At 43.3% G+C, this 22,743-nt stretch overlaps 1 protein-coding gene across 1 annotated transcript in view; it reads right to left on the bottom strand.

Moving 5' to 3' along the window:
* The window catches only part of NRK (Nik related kinase), a 2,110,367-nt gene that overhangs the window by 1,389,342 nt on the left and 698,282 nt on the right, over positions 1–22,743 (bottom strand). Inside the window, exon 4 of the mRNA XM_044057244.1 lies at positions 2,091–2,216. Coding sequence (XP_043913179.1) covers positions 2,091–2,216 — 126 coding nt within the window. The remainder of the gene's footprint in view (positions 1–2,090; positions 2,217–22,743) is intronic.

Genomic DNA, 22,743 nt, shown 5'->3' with positions numbered 1-22,743 from the left:
TTAATATTAATGTCACCTAGTATTATAGTTTCATTATGTATACGGTCAGAGATCCAGTGAAAAATCTGTTCTAATAAAGGAATATTCTCTTCAGGTGGTATGTATATGGCAACTATAGTAAGGGATTTATAATCACCGAGTTTGCAAATTAGCTATAGCGAGTTCTGCTGGGTGAAAAGAGAGGGGGAGGGTTGATAAGGTGGAATAAGGTTAGGAGGTCTGAATACATAATGGCAACACCTTCACCTTTTTCATATATGCGATCAAAGCATAAAATGTTGTAACGGGGGGGGGGGGGGGGGAGTCATTTTTTGTGTTATGTGGTTTGAGCCAAGTTTCAGAGACAGTAACTATGTTATGGGAGTACTGGGCTATCCAAGAGTGGTATTCAATTATCTTGTTAAGAATGCTATGGATGCTGATAGAGTAAAAGGAAAGCAATGGCAAAAGGTTTATTCCCATGCTTACTAATCAGAACCACCATATTCCTAGCTAGGATCTGGACATCTTTCCTATACTCCTTGATGAAGTATATCATTTCTTGATGGTTATCACCTACCTTTCCAGTTTGTCCAAAAAATGTGAAAATTATCTAACTTTTTGCTTATCCTTCTCAAAATTAAATGTAACGGAGGTGGAATGTCACAGGTCTCTCTCAAGCGTGCCCCTCACTCTTTCTATCCATCTTATATTTTCATGTAATATCCATTCCTCACATTATTTCAAATAACATTTTAGCACTTTTTAATATAAATGAGTTCCCATTCTTTAGCCTTGAGACAGTAAATAGTGAAGTCTTCTCATCAAGTTAATCGCCCTTATAAACGTTTTCTGTAGTATCTATAATAATATCTAAGGCTACATGCATAATCCATCTACTTAGGCTGGTGAGCTCTCATTCAAGGTTTGAAAGATGTGTTAAAACTTACAATAATTTGCTACATTTTTAATAAACAGTGATCCAAGCTTGTGTTTTTCTCATATTTTATTGAAAAGTCAAAATTCACAAAAAAGGCATTCAACACCAAATTAAAAAGGTTTTAAAATGAACACTTTTGTTCTTCCTCTAAAATTGCAGTTTTTTTTTTTTTTGCAATTACACTAAACATACATCTATCTCTCTCTATCCTGTTTCTGAACTATCTTCCTGTCAGTTTCATCTTTTTTTTGTATCACCCCTCTCTTCTTGAGGGGGCCTTTGTTTCTGGTTACTTCTCACTTTTTCACTGTTTCCCTCATTGCTGAGGACAATGATACACAGCTCTCAAAACGGAAATTAAATGAAATTCCATTTTCATGACTTGAAAGCTAGGAAAGTGTTATCTGATGTCTTTCCATGATTTCATTAAGACTTTCTCATGCCACCATACATACACAAAATTAAAGTAGATACTGCATACAGAGATGGCTCTTCGGCGGCAAGAAAGCTGTGGAGGGTGGCTGTGAAAGGTGCCCTGAAGCTTTGGAAGTTGGCCGGCTGTTATATCTATCAGGATATAACCCATATAGCTTAGGCTACTGCAGTAGTGATCAATATGAAGATTATACGACTACTACAATGCTGTTACATACTTCTGTTAAACATGACATCTTTATAGAAAGCTGAAACACATGAATTATGACAACACATCTAACCTCTTATGCTTAGTATGCACGTATAATTTCTTAACTTAGTTACCATTTAAAAATCACTGCAATGTGTGTACTTTACTCACCTCTGTCTTCTATTGCATTCTCTACTTTCAAGTACTTTAGTCTCATTTTCACAAGTTCTTATTTTGGCCTCGGTCTTCATTTCCACATGGTTGAAATGCATCTTATCTCTAATCATTTCCTATTGACTAACTTCCTTAGTTGTCCAGTTTGCACATTCCACAACTCAAATGTAATCATTCAAAATAGGAAGCAGCTTTTAATAAAATATAGGGAATTCACTGAAAGCAATATTTCACTAAATCAGATAGCATTTTATACAAGTTTCATTAATTTCAGGGGGAAAGATAAAGTTTTGCTGAACATTTTTTCTGCAAAATGATCAGTACATATTTATTTATAATGGCTTTTGTATAAGTCTGTACTACATAACTTACCCACAGCTGATCTTCCTGTCCTTCAAAATTTTTCTTTATAAAAGCACCATAATACGTGGCTATATTCCTGTGATGGGAATACTTCTTCAGCATGTTGATCTCCATTTTGATTTCATCCTCTTCTTCCTGCAAGTGGTAGAAACTTGCCTAAATAAATTCTGACAAACAATTTATAACAAGCCAATTTTAGTAGTATGCAGTGAATCTAGTGAGTAACACTGCATTACTTGAATTAATGTACATATGTGGTTCTAGTGCTGATCACACATGACAACATTCATAAGCAAAAGTAAAAGCACAAAATGCATAGCATTTTATATAAATGAAAGGGTCTATATTGAATCAGTGAGCACTTAAAACAGCGAACGCTGATTCATCGACCCTATGTAAGCGAAAGCTTACAATCCCGAACACCCGAACAGTGATTTTTCTTCTCAGGGAAAAAAATCGCTGGGCCGGTGGAAGTTTGCCATTTCCTCCACTGTGGTGCAATCTCGGAGTTGGTATATTTAAGTAGGGGGTGTGTGGGGGGCACAGCCCCCCACATCGGGGGGGATACTGTTTTAAGGTTTTTTTTTTTTTTTTTTTGTGGAACAGTGATTTTTTTTCCCTGGGGGAAAAAATCGCTGTTCCAAGTGTTCGGGATTGTAAGCTTTAGCTTAAATAGGGTCGATGAAACAGCGTTCGCTTTTTTAAGCATTTGCTGATTCAATATAGACCCAAATGAAAGTGGACTTTTTTCTTAGAGACAAGCACCATGCACCCTCCAGAGTGTGTGTGTGTGTGTGTGTGTGTGTGTGTGTGTGTGTGTGTGTGTGTGTGTGTGTCTTTTTGGGGGGGGATTCTGTGTTCCATATACCCCTCTAAGATTGCACTACCTCAGAGAAAGGAAATAAGCCATTTAGTGCATCAAGTTTCATAGTTTTTCACTGGGTTACAAATACTGTAATGTTTTTCTTTTAGACAAAGTCATGATGAACCTGAACATACTTCAACTTTAAAATAAATAAGCCTGTGGCATGCCCTGACTGCTGCTCTGGCATTCACCTACTAGTGGCATAGATCGAGCTTCAATACATACCATTATAGCAGCAGGCCTAACCATCTCCCAGGATGGGCAAACCAACCATCCTTCCCCATTTTGCCCCTCCAGAGCCCAACTTAGCTGTCAAACTTAAGTCATATGGACTGCATTCTGGGCTTTATTCCTCTGTAATATGGGGCTGGGCTAACCAAACTCTAATTCGGAATTTCTTTTTTTTTTTTCACTACCATTCAAAAGGACTTTAAGTAGCCAGCAAGAAAAGCACAACCTTTACTCTAAGAAATGACAAGCTTCCTGCTTCACTGCCCAAAGAATTTCTGTAAAGAAAAAAAAATCTGGGAGACAGAACCACTAACTTCCCTACCATGTCACTTGAGACTGATGGAAAAATCTGCTCTGGTTCTACAACTTTAGCCAAAGCATGTACTACTTCATTAGCCACTTCTCAAATAATAACATTCCCTCTGCACCTTCGGATTGCCTTTCAAATCAAGTTTTATTCTCCCAAACCTGTGGCTTCTTCACTGTCTTTTCAATTCATCACATCTTCATTGACACTAAGCAACTGTTCAAAAAAGGCTAAACACTGATTGGCTTTAAACAAGCTCCTAATGACCTACCATTCTACTAATCCATGTTGTAAATATCTCCCACTTCAGAGGGGTGTTTCCACAACTTTGAAAATTAGACAGACCCCCCCCTAACCAAAAAAAATTCCCTGCAATCCAGGCTATTACTATTCCATATCCAATGTGTTTAATGTGGCCAAAGAAAAACAACATTCTCCAGTCTGCTTAAACAGTCTGTCATACTGCTATGATGAAAAAAAGGCCCTCAGAATGACAGTTAAGGAGAACGGGGGTTGTACTAACTCCACTTACAATGGAAGAGGCTCCTAAGATTCATTCATTCATATATGTCAGAGAGGAGCAGCTCTCTTATGCCTACAACGTATTCTGATACACCTCAGATTACTTTTCCCCTGTTAACTTTGGTGCACAGTTTCTTAAAATTTTCATGGGGAAGATATTGCAATCAATAAATGTACCATATTCTGCTTACTCACTACTTTCTTTCTTTCGGCTTTTCCCAGTTAGGGGTCGCCACAGCGGAACTCCGGTCCGCTAATGATTGGCAGTAGATTTTTACATACTGGCTTGCCGGGCCTAACGTACAACCTTCAACGAAGGAACGCCCATTCACGCATGTCGCTACACAGAAGACTGAGAATCGAACGGGCAATGTCTAACTGTGAGGCGACAACGCTACCGCAGCTTACCCACTTCTATATTACTTTCAGTGTTTTCATGAGTTTTTTCCTCACACTAGATTTCTGCATCCTACCTTTCTTATTTGCAACTGTGACAAGAATGTAGCTAATCCAAAAATGTAAGGATAGGTCTTTAGCTCTCATGCTTTACAGGTCAATTATCAGGTTACCCTTGATCGTTGGTATTTAAAAGGACTGCTGATAGTTTTCAACCTAGCCTTGTAAAACCGATCTTTTATGACCCTTATTTTCTTTTACTTTTTTTGAATGTTTAAGGTTTTTTTTTAAGTCTTGTTTTATAAGGTGATCACATCTTACATGTACTTGTCTTTTTTGGCTCCCTCACCCTAATAATGACCATCCAGACCTTGCCCTTAGACCACCTATTGACCCACTCATTTGTTTCCATGTGCCTAGATCAGGGGTCTGCAACCTGCAGCACTGGAGCCGCATGCGGCTCTTCTACTCCTCTGCAGTGGCTCCCCTGTAGCTTTGAAAAATAATGGCCACTCTGCATGACACACACACACACACACACACACACACACACTGACCGTGATCGAGTGACAGATTTTAAATACTGCTCTTATGAACTTAGAAACTTGCTAGAATAACATGGTTTCTGTTATCATGCATTCCATACATACGTACAGAGCGATTGAGCAATGCCCTGGCAGCAGCAGCAGCTCCTGAAATGTTTCTGTACTTCTCATACCTCTCAAACTTCTGAAATCTGGACAGAACCCAAATAAAGGGGAACAAAAATAGAGATGGATTTTAAATATTGCTCTTATAAACTTAGAAACTTGCTCGAATAACATAGTTTCTGTTACCTGGACAGAACCCAAATAAAAAGGAACAAAAATAGAGATGGATTTTAAATATTGCTCTTATAAACTTAGAAACTTGCTCGAATAACATAGTTTCTGTTAACATGCATTTTCCACACAGACACACACACACACACACACACACACACACACACACACACACACACACAATTACTTCTCAACTGTACAGATTCTCGCAGAATGTCCTGATTTTTGCCTCATATTTTTGGTCCATTTATTATAAAATTGCGGTTTTCTGGCAAATCTTTGGCAAATCACTGACGGCTGAAGTCAGAAAATATAGAAAGACATTTGAGTTTCAGACATCATACACTTGAGAAAAACCCATGTTAATGCAAAACCTGCTATTCTATCAACTTTCTAAGTTTGTAAGAGCAATATTTAAAAAAGTGTCCCTATTTTTGAACCTTTGTCTCCCCATTATTTACAGCTTTGCTCAAATCTGGGAAAGAAAAAAAATAAGCTTGTTTCCTGCCTTTCCTGTAAGTGGTCTAAACTGTTTTTAGGCTTCTGAGCTACCAAGCTTTTCTGTGTTGGAGGGAAGCCTTCTAGTTTAATTTTGTTTCTTAGAACTAGCGAGTTTTCTATTTTCAGCACTCAAATCTGTTTCTTTGAACTCAGCACGTGTTCAGAACTCGTTGTAAGCACTAAATAAGCTGCAAATTACTACAGCACTCAAGCTCCCGGTGATTTCTCCTGTCTACCTGATGAATCTGGGCATCTTGGGGCAATGCAGCAATTGCCTCATGTACACAGACAACCCTCTCCTCCTACCACTCAACACTGCAACCTGTGAGAGATGCACTTATATAGCCAAACTGGAAGCAAAGCTCTCTTCACCCAAGTCTGAACTGGACAGTCAAGAGGAGAAGGTAAACACTTGCACCACACCACACTCATCACATAGTCCCTCAAAACCTACATCACCAAAACACACACATAGAAACACAAAACACACACCTACATTCGTGGAGGCTCTCAAAAACCTGCCCAAGCATCAGGAACCTTCAAAGCAGAAACGCAAGCAAACTCCACCCCGCAACACAACCCAAATGACACATAGTCCATAAACTCAGTGTGCCACTCAACCACAGCCCATAAGACATAACAACATACCCAACACTCTAGTCACAGGTGAACTCTATAGTCAGGCACACTGATGTTCCACTAACCAGGCTAAACAAGGAGAAAGTTACTGTCAGCTGCCTGTCAGGTGCCAGGATCCACCACATAACGCATGCACTCAGGTCACTCCACAACAAGTACAAATATGACACTGTCACTGTCCATGTTGGTGTGAATGACCGGATATGTACCTCCCTGGACTACATGAAAAGAGACATGGAGGAGCTCTCCGATCTTGTAGCCCATGCAGGTATGACCCTATCCCTGAGTAGCATCATGCAATCACCCAAAATGATACCACAGTACAAGGACAAAATGATTAACTTCAACAATTGACTAAGCTTCTGGTGTCATTCTAAGGGGATCCAGTATTTGTCTGCCTGGGACGACATGATCGACAGACCACGATGCTTTGCCACAGATAGCCTGCACCTGTTCCCCTTGGGATTCCAGATACTGGCTAAGGCTCTTACCACCCCTACAGTGCCTTTTTTAGGCAAGGTTCAAATGATAAATTCACCACCGTAACAGGTACAAGCAAGCAAAATCTGAGGGTAATGCTACTCAACGCTAGAAGTCTAAACCTCAAAATGCACTCACTCGAGGCACTCCTTAAAATGGAGAATATCAACATCTGTGCAGTGACAGAGACCTGGTTCAAAGCTCCAGAGAGCACCCCTGTGTTACCAGGCTATAATTCATACCACACCTTTCGGCCACCTAACTCGGAACGAAGCACTAAAGGTGGAGGTGTGTCCATATTCATTAAGGATATCCACACCTCCAGGCTAGTTGCACAGCATAATGCATCCGAGATTATCCAAGTGCAACGAACTCTGGGCAAGACTGCAATCCAAATTGTAGCTTGCTACAGACCCCACAACATGCCCCAGGATTCCCACTCCTCATTTCTTGATACACTGAAAAGTATTAGGGTACAACACAACACCCTAATAATGGGCGATTTCAACTACCCCACCATTAACTGGGAAAACTACTCATGTACCAACTCTTTTGCTCAACGTGTTCTGGAATTCATAAATTCCATGACTGCAAACTAGGTGCCATAATCGAAACTCCTGATGATGTGGACATACTACAAAAGGGCATCACTGAGATAGATGGTTGGTGTCAAAGCCATGGCCTGAAGCTCAATGCCAAAAAGTGTATTGTCATCCCCTTTGGTAAAAACTCTGTACCCATGATCTGCCACATAAGTGGTAGTCTACTTAACACTGAAAGTGTGATAAGAGACCTTGGGACACATGTGGACAGTAGTCTCTCCTTTGATAATCACACCACCACAGTGGTCAGGAAATCCTTCTACGTGGCTCACCTCATCACAAAAGGTTTCTCATCCAGAAAAAAAGAGGTCATTGTTCCCTTCTACTCATCACTCATTAGACCCATTATAGAGTACAATGCCCCTTTTGGTATGTACCTCACAAGACATCTACAACAACTGGAAAGGCCACAGGAATACCTCACAAAGAGGATTACTGGCCTCAAACAGATGCCCTACGCAAACCGTCTCAAAAAACTCCAGCTTTACTCCGTCGCATATCGCCTACTCAGAGGCGATGTCTGCCTAACATACAAAGCTATGTCAAACCCAGAGCTGTTGGACATGCTCCACTTAAAGAAATCCCAATCCCTCCGAGCTACACGCTCTAGGGACCTAAACCTTGTCACCACAATAAACAGAACATGCTGAAGGGATAGATTCCTGTCCCAGAGACTTCCCGTACTCTGGAACAGACTACCTATCTGTGTCAAGCAGAGCTCCTCATTAGCACTCAAGAAAAATCTTGATGATTGGATGGGAAATAGGAAATTCACCCAGGGGATCACTTCTGTGGCTCTGCTCGACAGGGGCATAGGAAAATAATTTTCTTGGGTGGCGAAAGCCAGGGTACATTTTTGGCTAGGCTTATATAGGCCCTACGGCTAATAGCCTAGTACCTACCTATAAACCTATGAACCTAAGAGGTTGAGAGGTGGTTTTATACACACACACACACACACACACACACACACACACACACACACACACACACACACACACACACACTCTGACAGCGATTGAGTGATTCCAATAAAAATCCCAACAAAGGAACAAAAACAGGGATGGATATTAACTATTGTTCTTTTACATATAGTATAACTATATATAAAACTTTGTATGCTGCGTTACCTTCATTTTACGGGTCAGATAGGTTTTGTGGCTCTGGCTGAATTTTATTTGGTGGGAGAGGGGCCAAAATGGCTCTTTTGATAGTGAAGGTTGCAGACCTCTAGCCTATATTATATGCTCCTATAATCCCACATTGTACTTCAGCTTACATAATAACTTGCCACCAGTAGGTGCATGTATGATGACATGCATGCAGCCTCCAGTTCTGTGCGTCAAGCATAAAAAAGGGTCTGCTCCATTGATCAGTCTCAGCTTTAACAATTGGCTTAAACTCTGGTGTCATTCAAAGGGGATCCAATGTCTGTCTGCCTGGGATGACATGCTGGACAAGCCACGCTGCTTCGCAAGGGACGGCTTGCACCTGTCACCCCTGGGATTCCGGATATTGGCAAAGGCTCTTGCCACCCCCATAGTGCCTTTTTTAGGCAAGGCTCAAATTCTAAACCTACCACCCTAGAACACAAAAAAGGAAAAAAACTAAGGGTAATGCTGCTCAATGCCAGAAGTCTAAATCTCAAAATGCACGCACTCGAGGCCCTTCTCAGTATGGAGAACATCGATGTCTGTGCAGTGACAGAAACCTGGTTCAAGGCTCCTGAGAGCACCCCAGAACTATCAGGTTTTACCTCTTATCATGCGTTCCGGCCCCAAAATCCGGACAATACCAAGAAAGGAGGGGGGGTATCCATATTCATCAAGGACACCCACACCTCAAGACTGGTGGCAACCTTACGATGCATCGGAGACCATCCAGGTGCAAATAACCATAGGCAAGACTGCTCTGCAAATTGTAGCATGTTACAGGCCACCCTCACAAACTCAGGAACCTCACATGGCCTTCCTGAAAACACTAGAGGGGATAAATGTATCACCAAACACCATCATACTAGGTGACTTCAATTACCCTAATATAGACTGGGAACACTACTCAAGCCCAAACACCCTAGCCCAAAAGTTCCTGGAATTCATAAACTCAAATGCCATGGAACAACTAGTCACCATCCCCACAAGAGGAGAAAACATACTTGATCTCATCATCACGAACATGGGAGCACAATGTTCAACACCGAAGTATACCCCTCACTGGTGAGATCAGATCACAAACTAATCTTGCTGGAGGTCCTCATCCCACCCCACCTGAAATAAAAAGACCACAGTAAAGAACTTCTCGAAGCCGACTTCACACTTCTAAAGACTAGTGTGGTCTCCTTTAAGGCCCCGAGCGGCGGAAAACAGTACTCAAGCCGCTGAATCACTTACAAATGCCTTCTACCAGCACCTGCAGGACTGCATGGATAAGGCAATCCCAAGCAAAACAAAGACTCTTTGTACCAAAGGCAAGCGTCCAGTCTGGTGGACCCCAGCCATAAACAAACTCTACAACAAAAGGAGGAAGCTACTACAAGATAGAGCAAAATCCTTAAAAGGTAAGACACCCTTGATCACTATAAGTAAAAACTAAGAGCTCTCATAAAATCACCCAAAGCAAATTTTGAGAGAAAAATAGCTAAAGACTCAAAAGACAATCATAAGGCCTTCTTTAGCTATGTTAGAAACCTGGGAGGAAACTCCCAGATATGCTCAGAACTAGTTCAAAATGATGTGAAGATTACTGATCCTACAGACATTGCCAACATACTGGCTGACAGGTTCAGTGCAAACTTCTCCCAAAAGGAGAGATGTCTATACCAAGCGATTGAAGCCCCCAAACATCTCCAACGCCCAAGTGAGAACTGCTCTCTCCAAAGCAAAAACACAGCATCCATGGGACCTGATGGTGTCCCCGGCTGTGTGCTCCATGAACTCAACGAGGAATTAAACCCACAGCTAGGACAGCTGTTTAATCATAGTCTTACCTCTGGATACGTGCCCAGGAGTGGCGCACTGCAACTGTGGTCCCACTTCACAAAGGCGGTGCCTCCACCGACCCTGGAAATTACCGCCCATTAGCTTGACAAGCCTTATCTGCAAAGCCATGGAGAGGATCATAATGGACCTCATAAATAAAGACATAGGAATTTGCAGACTTTGGATCCATCCCAGTTTGGGTTTGTCAAAGGCAGATCATGCCTTCTAAACTTGGTTGACTTTTTGAAACAGTCACCAAAGCCATTGATGAGGGAAAGGCAGTCCATACAGCCTACCTCGATCTGGCGAAGGCCTTGATACAATACCCCACTCGGGTATCATTGAAAAACTCATCAGCTTAAATGTTAACCCATACATCACAAGATGGGTTGCAAACTGGCTGAGTGACATAACCCACAGGGTCAGAGTTGCTGGCGCCATGTCAGACTCAAAGCCTGTCACAAGTGGTGTACCACAGGGCTCAGTCCTGGGCCCACTCTTGTTTGGCATCTACTTTTCCAAGTACAAGCAAACACAGGAGGGTTATGGCTGACAAAGTTTGCAGATGACTGCAAACTGGGCGCCATAGCAGAAAACACATCTGACACAGATATCCTTCAGAAGGGTCTCACAGAAACGGATAACTGGTGCCAGAGCCATGGCCTAAAGTTAAATGCCAAAAATGCATAGTCATACCCTTCGGGAAAAACAAGGTTACCCCTAGCTACCAAATAGGTGGCAATCCACTGAGCACAGAAGAAGTTATCAGGGACCTGGGGACCCAGGTTGATAGTAGTCTGTCATTCGACACCCATGTAGCTAAAGTAGTTAGGAAGACCTTCTACATTGCCCACCTTATCATGAAGGGATTCTCATCTAGATCAAGGGAGGTCATAGTCTCCCTATACTCATCACTCATCAGACCAATGATTGAGTACAATGCCCCATTCGGAATGTATCTGACCCGACACTTGCAGCAGCTGGAGAGGCCACAAAAGTTCCTCACCAAAAGGATAAAGGGTCTCAAACATCTGTCCTATGCTGCCCGACTGAAAGAACTCCAGCTCTATTCAGTCGCCACCGCTTGCTCAGAGGTGACCTTTGCCTAACATACAAGGCCATGTCAAACCCAGATTTGATGAATATGCTTCACCTCAAAAATCTAGATCCGTCAGAGCCACAAGGGCGGAGACTTAAACCTCGACACGGCTATTAATAGGACGTGCTGGAGGGATAGATTCATCACCCAAAGACTCCCTATGCTGTGGAATAAAATCCCGGTATATGTGAGGCAGAGCACCTCGCTGGCCTTGTTCAAGAGAAATCTTGACCAATGGATGGGAGATCGCAGATATACCCCAGGGATTACCTCAGTGTCACTGCTCGACAGAGGCACAGCAAAATAATGGGTATAGTTCCCCATACTAAAGGGGTGGCGTAAGCCACAAAACTATGGGCTATGCTTGTAAATGCCCTCGGGCAGATAGCCTAGTATGAACCTATGAACCTATGAACTTCCTACCTAGATGTGGATGAGCTGACAACTGCCAGTTAGCCCCTGCCCTGAGTTGCTATCTCCCATCAACTGCCTGGACCACTGGTCAAAATCAGCTGTCTGCAGCACAAATCAGGGCTTTAACCCTATTAGCCAATGGAGCTGGCATATAGGTACCATCTTAAATAACCATTCCAAATCCTCTGAATTTGTATTTCATCCATTTTTTGCTCTAACTGATTTTTTTTTTCATACAAAATTATATACAAGGGCCTTGACCATCTGGCCTTCAACTAGGGTAGCAATTACCTTTCAAAATGTTTCTTTAAGGTGCAAGGAAGGAAGGTCTCAACTGCAGTTTCTGCAGGACTCCATAAAGCTCAGTGTTTGGCCTTCTCCTTTTAAATACTCTTGCTGTGGAAATTCATATCTTACACACCTTTATTTATATAGATGGCCTAGCAAAGTTAACAGAACACTCTTCTGACCTTATTTGTTGCAGACAGCCAGGATCATGTTACCAAAAAAAGACCTATGGTTAGGTTTAATAACATAAAGTCAAGTTTTTTGGCTTATATGTTAAGCCGCAAAATACGTCCCCTTTCAGATGATCTGTTCTCCTTTTCAACAGTAAGTCCAGCAGATTAAAAACCATGTCCTATGTATGGACCCAAATATTAATCCTAATTAGAACTGGGACAAAAATTAAACTATTCCCAGATCACAAGAAAACTGCAAATACTATATCAAACATGTCAGAAGCATTCTGAATAAGGGAGTTTTTATATCAATAAATGAATATGCACTCCCCATAACTACAACCAGTTTAATGACCAATATCTATAGATTACAGACTACTATATGGCTGCCCCATCCAAGAGAAAAACATTGTTTTAACTTCTAAGTATGTTGCCACCACACAACCACAGCTACTATTTACTATTCCTTGGATATAACTCTCCACTGGAACATCCATACAGATACCTTACTAAAAAGATACAATGCCTAAACATGTCCTACATGGACTGACTCAAAGTCCTGTCACTATACTTGGTATCCTTCAGACTGCTAAGACGTGACCTGTGTCTGACATACAGGACATTGTCCCACCCACTACTGATGGATTTATTACAAATCAGCAAGTCAAATGTCATCAGAAATACTTAGTCTATGGATATAAATCTCTTCTGCAACATCAACAGAATGGTTTGAAGGGACAGGTATATTTCTCAGAGGATACCGGTGCTCTGTAACAGACTCCCCATTTCTTATTTTCTTTGCCTATGACTCAAAATATAAAACAAATAAAGGGGACACCCCTGCCTGGTTGCTATGTTCAGACACAGTGTGTCAGAGATGAACCCTCTCAGTTAAATTTTTCCTGCCAATCCCCATTAACTTTATTAATGTATCAGGGAATGCAAATACTTCCATTGCCCTACTCAAAATCCCAGCTTACTCTGTTGAATGCGTACTCTGTATCAAGACCCACCAACACAGCAGTATTTTCTTATACTCTGCTTTCCCCTGGATCATAATTGTTCTATTAATGTTATCAAATGTTTGCCTTCCCTCTACGAAAGCAAACAGATCCATATCTATTAATTTTGGCAACAACTTTGCCATTCTTTTAGCTATTATAGACAAACATTATATAATCATGATTTAAAGCTAAAATGGGGCTATATGAAGCTGAGTCTGGTGGGTCTTTACATCTTTAGGTATTAACAGCCACTACAGCTTTCTTCTAGGATGTTAGTCCATTTAAAATACTGTAGAACAAAACCTTCAAGATTTTTATCCCTTTCTTCCCTCCTAGCTTCCCATCTTTTACAAGAATACATCTCTTCCTGCAGATTAACTGCACTTCACTGTTTTTATTTCATCTCCTCCTGTCTTAACTGTTAATTGTTGAGTATTCCATAAATATTTCCATTTGTGCTCTTTCCTGACTTCCACATTCTCTGCTTTATAAAATTTTCATAAAAATTCTGAAATATCTCTTACACCGCTACAGAATCTCTAATTATTTTTCTTGTTATAGGCATCTTAAGTCTGGCAAAAGCCCTTGCTGCCTAAGTTGTTGTGGTAAAAGTTTTTGTGCTCTGGCATTATCAAAAAACAATTGGCAAACATCAATCTTTCTAAACTCATGCATATCATCCAAATGTTCCCTTATTTTCTCTTTAGCACTCTGCAATCGTGCCTCTTCTTGTTCTGTGAGATTCCCCTTATTCTGCAATACTATAACCTATGTTGGTCGGTCTAAACAAGTCTTGTCGCTAGCTAATGATAACTCTTTATTTTACCCTATTTTTAAACTCCAGTTTCATTTTATCCCATTCAGTAGCTATAACTTCTGAAGAAATTTCTGTCTTCCCTAATAACTCAAATAATTTCTACTATCCATTCCTTAAATTCCTCTCTTTTTAACAGGTAGGTGTGGAAGTGTCAGTGTTTCCTTTTTATTTCATTACCCTGCATTTTTATCTTAGTTGTTAACGGTGCGTGATCTGCAGTAGTTACGAGACGTGTGTCAAAGCTTTCAATTAAAGGCACATGTTCCTGTGAAATATAAATGTTAAGTTGTCTATCTCGCCTTCATTCTTGCTGGTTGGGTTCGGAGCCGATCCTCGGCTCCGACTCGGCCATCTTCTAAAGCTTGAGAGCTGCATACTGGCTAGAGGCCACCCCATATCCCATGATGCCTGGCACTAGATACCCAGATCTCGTTTGCTGCTTCTGCTGCGAGGTTGTCTACTGGCTCAGGTCGTATATTTTCATTATTTAATCGGTTTTTGATTATTATTGATAGCTTGTTAGTGTAGTTTGTTTAGACTAGTTAATCCTTAGATATATAGATACTTGTTTTCTTTTTCAAATATCCCATCAGAAAACTCGTTTTAGTTAGAGAGTTTTCCCCTCCCCCCCCCCCTCTCTTCTGAAGTAGTAGTCGTTTAAGTTGGAGGCTAACCTATTTTCTAAAAAAAAAAAAAAAAAAAAAAAAATATTATATATCCTAGTTAGTAACTGTCTTCTTTAATTGTTGTCTCTGACAGATGGTCACACTTCTTGTGTCTATTGTCTCGGCGCCGTGCACCTGCAGGACTCTTGTTCGGTTTGCCATGCCTTCAGTCCAAGAGTCCTGCAGGATCGTAAAAATAAGTTAATCCTACATGGATTACTCAAGCAGGATTCACCGGCAAAGACTCAGCCCATGAAAGCCTCTAAACCACCAAAATCTTCGGCTCCCAGATCGGAGTCGTCGATGGGTGAAGCTGTTTCTTCAGCCTCGGTTCCGGCTGGAACCGAGTTACCTGCCTCCCAGTCGGTTCCGACTCCCCCTTCGGAGCAGACTGGGAGTCGAAAGAGATCTAGATCTCCCTCCCTGGAGTCGATACGCTTGGCTCCAAGGTCTCCTTTGCTCCAATCGGAGCACAGTCATCATTCCCACTCTTCTCGGTCCTCAAGACTATCTGATTATGATGAGGAGAGAGTTGTCAGTAGGCTCTTAAAATCGCAGGCCCTAGCAAAAATGTTACCGTAAAAAATCACAAACTTAGCAAACTAAGTACTTTAATAAACATCTTCGTATTTCATTTTTGTGGTTGCGGAGAGCTACTTTCATTTTCGTTTACCTGCCTTTTGAGTTTCCTAGCAAAAATGTTGTCCAGCCCCCCTCATCAGATGTCGACTCCGTCCATATCTGCTGTTATTCCTCCTCCAACTCCTTCCTTGAGCTCGGAGCCGCAGTTCGTTGGGGTTCGAGTCGTGGAACCGTTGGCACCGATACCTTCTGCTTCGGTTCCGTCGTCGGCTCCAATCACTTCTTTGTTACCGTCCTTAGAAGGATCTGGGCGCCGAGACACCCTCGTTGGCTCCGAGGGGGCGAGTGGCATCGGAACCTTGTCCGACCCTGTTCTGCCTCCTGGAGCTTCGGCGCAGGTGAGCTCAGCTCCTACATCGGCTTCGGAACTGTCCCCCTCGGTGTGGAGAGGGATTCCGGTCTCCTCGGAACTGGAGCCTTCGCGGCATCTGAGCAGGGACGCCTTCGAGGTCATGAGGAGCGTGCTGGCTCCTGAGTAAGCTCCACGATCATCCCCACTGGCTCCTCCCACTATGGTGCCTGCGTCTGCCTCTGTCCCTCCTCCAGACCCCAAGTGTGGGGAACCAATGCTCCAGGGCACCCCACTGGGTGTATCTTCCTCTTCCGAAGCCTCCCCTGATCATTCAGAGGAGCCACCTCTTAAGGGGAAATGCAAGAGGAAGCATGTTGACTCCCCTGAGTCTGTCACGTCAGATACCGACTTGGAGGATTCGGAAGGGTCCCCGAGATCCCCCTCTGAAGATGTCTCCTTTTCAGACATCCTTGAGATGCTTAGGCAGAAGGGGAACTGGACTACCCTAAGCCCCTCCGAGGATGAGTCAGTATTCCTGGATGCGTTTGGTTCCCGACCTTCCACCTCCTGGATGTCTCCGCCTTTCGACCCACTCATGTCCGTGGTGGCTCGAAAGGCGTGGTCAGCTCCAGACACAGTGGAACCCACCCCCAGAAGACCTGCTAAATTCATAACGGCACCACAGGATAAACAGTTTTTGACCAAAGGTGTCCCTGTTGATGCTATGGTGGTAGCGGCAGCCACGAAGAAGGAGTTGGCTGAAACTTCATCTGTCCATCCCCCTAACAAGGAGTCCAGGACAATGGGCAAATACGGGAAGCGGATGTTCTCTTCAGCGACCTTTTCTATGAGGTCTCTGAATTACTTGTGCCACTTTACCCGCCTTCAAAGGGATCTCCTTAAGGAGCTCAGAGATACCCCCCAAGATCCATCAGCTGAGGGGGCCTGGGCTAAGGCAGCCTTCCAGCTGGCGACTCTTAATTCAGTGGTGAACTCCTCCATGAGGCTCATTTCTTATGTAGCCGATGGTGCGAGTAGAGCCGCAGGCACAGGTGTTGCTCTAAGGAGACACGCTTGGATGCGGCTATGTAACATTGCAGAACCTTTCAGAGCATCTTTCACCAACACCCCCTTTGATGGTTCCTCTCTTTTTGGATCACAGGTGAAGGGCACCCTTACCAGGTGTGAACAGGAAGGCAAGACTCTCTCTGCCGTGGGAGTCCATTTTTCCACTCCTTCCAGACCATATCCCAAAGGTCAGAACAGCAGAAAGATGTGGTTCTGGAAATCTCAGGGAGCCTTGCCGGACACACGTGGTGAGTTCCCATCCAGGGGCATAGGAGGGAACAATAATAGATGCCGCCCTCATGGCAGAGGGGGTCCGCAAAAAGTACAGTTTTGTACCTACCATAAATGTAGATGTTCGAGGATCCCCATTGCTGCAGTCCTTACTATTGGGGTATAGTCCGCGTCCAGTCGGCCCGAATACCAGAGTATAAGGCTGACGTCGGTCAGGGCGCATTAGACTGACGTCAGTACGTCAGGGTACTAATGCGCATGACCGACGTCATATCCTCAGTCTTTTCTTGCCCCAGATGTCAGAAGACCCTAAAAAGACAAGGCCCAAAATACCTGCACCAAAAACATGTACAATATATACAAGAATATATACAAAATATAAGCATGTAACCTCACCTACACAACCACCACTAAACACAAAGAGGAAGCTATGAGGGTAAATTGGACTGCAGCAATGGGGATCCTCGAACATCTACATTTATGGTAGGTACAAAACTGTACTATGTTCTTCGTTCCCATTGCTGCAGTCCTTACTATTGGGTAGAATCCCAAAGCAGAGGTAAGGGAGGCTGGCAAATCATAAAGAAGCAGGAGCTGACAACATGCCTTGCAAAACAGCTGTGGCAAAACCAGCCCTAGACTTAGAGTAGATAGGAAGGTGATAATGCTTAGAGAAAGTATGCACTGAACTCCAAGTAGCTGCTTCCAAAATATCCTTAGTTGCCACCCCTTAGAAATGCTGTAGAAGTGGCAGTAGCCCTAGTGGAATGAGGCCTAATCCCAGCTGGAATCTCCTTGCCATGATGGGAATAACAAAATGCAATGCAAAAGCCAATCCACCTAGAAATAGTTTGTTTTGACACAGGCTTGCCCTGTGAACTCAAAGCAAAAGAAACAAACAACTGCTGAGACTGCCTGAAATCCTTAGTCCTGCTTAAATAATAACGCAATTGCCTGTGTACATCTAAAGTGTGCAAAATCTTTTCCCCTTTATTTTGGGGGTCTGCATAAAAAGTAGGCAAATGAATAGTTTGGTTTAAAGCCACACTAGAAACCACCTTAGGCATAAAGGAAGGATTAGTGCGTAATGATACCCTATCCTTATGGAAAATCAAAAATGGCTCTACTGCCATAAGGGCCTGCAACTCAGACACCCTTCTTGCAGAAGTAATAGCCAACAGAAAAGCAGTCTTCCATGACAAGTATTTCAATTCAGCAGTAGCCGCAGGCTCAAAAGGTTGTAGAGTAAGTTTTTCCAACACAAAATTGAGATCCCAAGCAGGAGTAGGAGCTCTACGTGGGGGTCTTATATTCTTTGCCCCTCTAAGAAACTGCTTGAATAAAGGATGTGAAAACAATGGTGGGTCACAATCATAGTGAGCTGAAATTGCTGCAGCATGAATCTTAATGGAAGAGAAGGACAAACCGTTGTCCAATAACTCAGTAAGATATTGAAGAGCCACACTTAAATTAGGCTCAGAAACCTGCAAATTCTTTGCTGTACTCCAAAATAAAAATCTCTTCCATTTTTCTGCGTACACTTTCCTTGTACTAGGTCTTCTAGCTTCCATAATCACATCTAAAACTTGTTGAGGAAGTTGAGACCTGCTGTGTTTCAACACAGAATATGCCAGGCTGTTAGATGAAGAGAGTGAAGCTTGACATTGAGCAGATGACCATCCTTCTGAGATAACAGATGAGGAATCAGAGGTAAAGGCCATGGAGGCTTCTTTACCAGACTCCGTAGTAGTGGGTACCAGTGTTGCCGAGGCCAATCTGGAGCTATCAAAATCATCCTTGGCCTGTCTTGTCTGACCTTTAATAGTACCTTTGGAAGAAGAGGCAGAGGAGGAAAGGCATACACATGAAGGTTTTTCCAACTGAAAGACAGAGCATCCACTTTCCAAGCTGTGTGATGAAACCCCTTTGTGCAAAACAGTGGCAGCTGGTGGTTTAGTGGAGAAGCGAACAGATCTATGTCTGGAGTTCCCCATGACACTGTCAATTTTTGAAATACATGAAGATCCAGTTTCCACTCGTGGGGATCCATGATTTGTCTGCTTAACACATCTGCTAAGGAGTTCTGTGCTCCCGGCAGAAACCTTGCCTGAAGAGTTAGTTGCAAGCTTAGCGCAGTCTCCCATAAAATCATTGCTTGCCTGCATAGAGGATAAGAATGTGTTCCCCCTTGCTTGTTGATGTACCACATGACAGTTGTGTTGTCTGTTAGAATCAACACCTGCCCTGGAAGAAGTAACTCCTTGAAAGCCATTAATGCAAACTGGACTGCTAACATCTCCTTCATGTTGATATGTAGATGCTGTAGTCTGGCAGGCCACTTGTCTTGTATCCACTTTCCATTTAGATGAGCTCCCCAAGCAATGTCCGAGGCATCTGTCGTTAAAATCTGACTCGCCTCTGGCCGGGTCACAGAGAGTCCCTTGTTTAGGTGACATTCCTGAGCCCACCACAAGAATTCTTTTTGAAGGCAAGGTATTATTTGAATGACAGTGTCCAAATCCTGGCAGTGCTGTGTCCAGACATTTTTGAGATACCATTGTAGCTTCCTCATATGCAGTTTGGCATTGGGAAGCACCAGAATACAAGATGCCATGAACCCTAATGCTTGAAGGACTGTCCTTGCAGTCAGCACGGACTGATGAGATAGTTGATGGAAGTAAAGTGACAGACTCTTTTGTTTGTCCGGGGTTAAAAGGCCATCTGGGCTGCTGTATTCAGTCTCACACCCAGAAAGCACATGTCTTGAGAGGGTACTAGACTGGACTTTATTTCGTTCACAGAATACCCTAGGCATCTTAGCACTGCTATAACATATTCCAGATGCTGTAGAAGGTCTTCCTTTTCTTGAGCCAGAATCAGGCAGTCGTCCAAGTAAGGATAGATTTGAATTCCTTGAAGCCTGAAGTAAGCTATCACTGGAGCCAGAACCTTTGTGAATACTCTGGGCAGTAGATAAGCCAAAGGGCAATGCAGAGAACTGATAATGAGAATTTCCAGCTCGAAACCGCAGATACTTCCTGCAACTTAGCCTTATAGGCACATGAAGGTAAGCTTCCTTGAGATCTAAAGTTACCATCCAGTGATCTTTGCCCAGCAGAGGTAAAAGCTGTTGTAACGTCAACATCTTGAACTTGGGAATGTCCAGAAAAGTGTTGAGGAGAGATAAATCCAAAATTGGTCTCCACGTGTTCCCCTTCTTTGGTACTAGGAACAGGCGAGAATAAAATCCTAGGCCCCTTTCTGATACAGGGACTGGCTGAATGGCCCCCATCTGGAGTAACTGAGAAACTTGCTTGTGAGCCTCCTTTCTTTGTGGAGGAGGAACGTCTGGCATGCCTTTGAAAGGAGGCATTGTATGGAAATAAAATCTGTAACCGTGGTGAATGATATCCAACACCCATTTGTCTTGAGTAATTAAATCCCAATTTTCTTTGAAAAGAGACAGTCTTCCTCCCAAAGGAGCTGCCAGACGAGAATCTACTGGCAGCTGAAAAGACAGGTCATTGGGTCTGTTTACGAAAGGACTGACCCCTGCCCTCACCAGAAGTCTGAGCAGGTGAACTCCTGTTCGAGGCCTAAAAGAACCTTGAGCCCTGCCCCTACCACGTCTAGACCTACCCCTAGACTGGGAATCATAAGCAGGATATGTCCACCCCTTAGCAGGCCAATTTCTACTAAACTTCGGTGGCTGCACCTTAAATCGGTACTTAACAGTTTGCATAGACTTAGCTTTGTCCTCCATTTTCTTTAAAACTGCTTCCACAGGCGATCCAAACAACACATCAGACTGTAAAGGAGCATCCAAAATCCTTGTCTTAACATGCTCAGCTAAATTCTGATCCTTCAACCAGGCATGCCTGCGAAGAACAGAACTAGTAGCAGCCACCCTCGAGGAGGCCTGTACAGCATCAAAACCACATTGCAAAGAATGCTTACCCACTTGTTCAGACACATGAACCAAATCCAGCAACTCTTTACACTCAATACCTTCCGCCAAAGCATCCACCTTAGATTTTAATTGTGAAAGGAGATAATTCTGATATTTTAGCATGTGAAACTGACAATTCAACGCTCTCATGGCTAGAGTGGAAGAAGTATACACTTTCTTTCCCCACCTATCCAAAGCCCTTGCCTCTTTATCAGTGGGAACAGGATTTTTAACCACAGAAGCCTTAACACCTTTAGGCCCTTGAGAAATAGTTTCTGGGTCCGCCCTAGGACTCTTAAACAAATACTTATGAGCTTCGGGCACCCTATAATACCTATCAGGCTTAACAGGAGCAGGAGGCAAAGAGTCAGGGTTCAGGGAAGCCTCTGCAAAACATCTTCCACCACATTCAACACAGGAGGAATAGCTAAGGGCCTATGCTGGGGTAAAACAAGAATTCCCTAAGCCTTTTCCTGGAATCAGAGTAATCCTGGCCTTCCCATTTAAAGTGCTCCCTCATGGAATGCAGAGTCTCTGAAAATGAGAAATCCTCAGGAGGAGAAGCTGTAGGAGTGGAATCATCCACATCAGAATCAGAATAAGTAGGATACTCCTGCAAGTCTTCCGCAGAAGACTCTGAAGCCTCTGAACACTGTTCAAAACTATCAAACTCCGGTTCCACCCTAGGCCTCTTATCAGGCGGGGGCATAGAACCTCTAATCATAGTAATCAAATCTTCTGCCATTTTAAGCATATGTTTCTTAGGTACAGAACCCGAAATGCTAGGAGAAGCCCCACTGAAGCTGAACTAGGCCTACCTCTCAAAGAAGTTTTGGCAACAGAAGGAGAGGCTCTAACTACCTTGGGAAGAGAGGGAAGAACAGTTACCTGAGAAGCCCCTCAGCCTGGCCTACCTCCTGAGAAGGCACATCCTGTAACAGTAAAGTTTCTGCCTGAGACTCCATGGAAACTCCTGGCAAAACCTCTGGCTCCACTGAGCCTTCTAAAGAACCGACGTCCGGGACTGCCGGTTCATCAACCCTAGGCTTCGCTGTTTTGTCCTTGCGCTTCTTGGGCGAAGCGGGCCGGAGCATCCGGCGGCATTTTATAATTGCAACGCTTCCCAAACACTAACCTGGCACAGTCTAACCTCCTCTTAATAGTGCGTTTGTTAAACCTAGCACAAGAGCGGCAACCAACAACGTCGTGCTCAGGCCCTAAACAAGGTATACACAAGGTATGGTAATCCCTATGAGGTATCTGTTTCCCACAAGAAATACAGTTATTCACTTTTCTGACATCCGGTTAAATACTGAGGCAAGAAAAAACCAAAATGTTCCCCAACGGGGTACTTAGCCAACTCTGTTTCGGTCTGAAACTCCGGTTTCGGAAATATTTCAGAACGCCAACCTGCACTCGCAAAACTGCTTCTGCATCGGACCATGCGGCAAAAAAGACTGAGGATATGACGTCGGTCATGCGCATTAGTACCCTGACGTACTGACGTCAGTCTAATGCGCCCTGACCGACGTCAGCCTTATACTCTGGTATTCGGGCCGACTGGACGCGGACTATACCCCAATAGTAAGGACTGCAGCAATGGGGAACGAAGAACATCCAAGGCAGCAGAGAATCCTTTTCTGAGAAGCCCTCCCACCATCCCTGAAGGGCTGCCCGA

The sequence above is a fragment of the Protopterus annectens genome, chromosome 15.part0 (assembly GCF_019279795.1).
Source record: "Protopterus annectens isolate FY-2018-M chromosome 15.part0, PAN1.0, whole genome shotgun sequence".
Taxonomy (NCBI): Eukaryota; Metazoa; Chordata; order Ceratodontiformes; family Protopteridae; genus Protopterus; species Protopterus annectens.
This window is presented reverse-complemented; position numbering and strand designations above follow the sequence as displayed.